This window comes from Octodon degus, unplaced genomic scaffold (assembly GCF_000260255.1).
Source record: "Octodon degus isolate 3935 unplaced genomic scaffold, OctDeg1.0 scaffold00035, whole genome shotgun sequence".
Taxonomy (NCBI): domain Eukaryota; kingdom Metazoa; phylum Chordata; class Mammalia; order Rodentia; family Octodontidae; genus Octodon; species Octodon degus.
The window spans coordinates 14,484,257-14,485,588 of record NW_004524611.1 but is presented as its reverse complement, the minus strand read 5'-3'; the positions used below and the strand labels follow the sequence as shown (position 1 = coordinate 14,485,588).

General features: G+C 56.6%; 1 protein-coding gene across 1 annotated transcript in view; it reads right to left on the bottom strand.

Moving 5' to 3' along the window:
* Positions 1-946: 946 nt before the first annotated feature.
* The window catches only part of Upk3bl2 (uroplakin 3B like 2), a 4,602-nt gene continuing 4,216 nt past the window's right edge, over positions 947-1,332 (bottom strand). Inside the window, exon 6 of the mRNA XM_023714578.1 lies at positions 947-1,154. Coding sequence (XP_023570346.1) covers positions 1,046-1,154 — 109 coding nt within the window. The 3' untranslated portion in view covers positions 947-1,045. The remainder of the gene's footprint in view (positions 1,155-1,332) is intronic.

Below are 1,332 nucleotides of genomic sequence, written 5' to 3'. Positions count from 1 at the left end.
AAAAAAAAAGACTATGGAAGACGGATGTGGTGGTGCACACCTGTAATCCCAGCACCCAGGAAGCTGAGGCAGGAGGATGGCTGCAAGTTCAAAGCTAGCCTAGACTACAAAGTGAGCTCACAGTCAGCCTGAACTTAGTAAAACTTAGTAGGCATAGTAAAACCCTACCTCAAAAAAGACACACACACACACACACACACACACACACACACACACACCCCAGGAGCAGAGGCCAAGGTTTGACTCCCGCAGCAGTTGGAAGCCTTTGTCTCTTCCCAGTCCCTCCCCCTGACTGCCCCCTCCCACCACTCCAGCATTTACTTCCTCCAAAGCACGAGCCGGATGCATCTGCTGCGACTAATAAACCGCTCAGGCGCCTAGGAACCCAGCCAGCCTCCTTCCTGGAGGCCAAACCCTCCACAAGGCATGTGGTGCCACCTCCTCAATACTCTCTGCCTCACTGCTGTGCCACCTGGTGTCATTGTTGTCCCCCAACAGCAGGGGGCAGTCGAGGACATACTCTGCTTGGCCCCATTTGGGCGCCTGAGGGCCTGGCCTGCGGCAATGAGGATGATAAACATGGGTGCCCTGGACTGGGTTTGGGCCAGGGGTGTGCTCTAGGCTGTCGAGACTCCCGTCTTTTGTGTGTGGCACTGAGATTTAAATGCAGGGCTTTTGCCAGGGTGACCCTCTGTCCTGGGTCACATGTCCCCTGGTTTGGTTCACAGTCACCCAGCAAGGCCACCGTTTTACAGGTAGGGATGCTGAGGCCCAAAGAGAGACCACAATGATCTGGGGTGACTCGGTTGGCCTTGAACCCCAAGCTTCTCCCCAGTGCTGCATCCCTGAGAGCCTCCCCGGCACAGCTGAGGCAACAAGACGGACCAGCCGCACAGTGCCACAGACAAGCAGAGAGCATTTATTTCCCATAGCCCTGTCCCACACGTGGAGGCAAGAGTAACTCTTGCAGGGCTCAGGCCGGCTCGGGCCCTACAGTCCAGAACAGAGAGGTCACCAAAGGGCAGCTGGGAGGCCCCAGAGCCACTCAGGAGCCCCCCTCGGCCGTCGGGCTGCACATGTGGTGGGTGTTATATCTTCTCATGCGCTCCTGCTCACCCGGGCTGGAGACGTGAGTTCTCCCGCAGCTGTGAAAGCTTAGTTGGAGGGAAAGGGAAGGGATGGTGAACGGAGCACCCCACGGCTGTCCAGCCACGTTGCACAATGCAGGGGACACTGAGGCTCCTGTGGATGGGCAGTATTCACCAAAAGGAACTGGGTGGTTTCTGTAAGTGTCAAAAACCTAACTCCTAACTGGGTGTGATGTGCATGTCT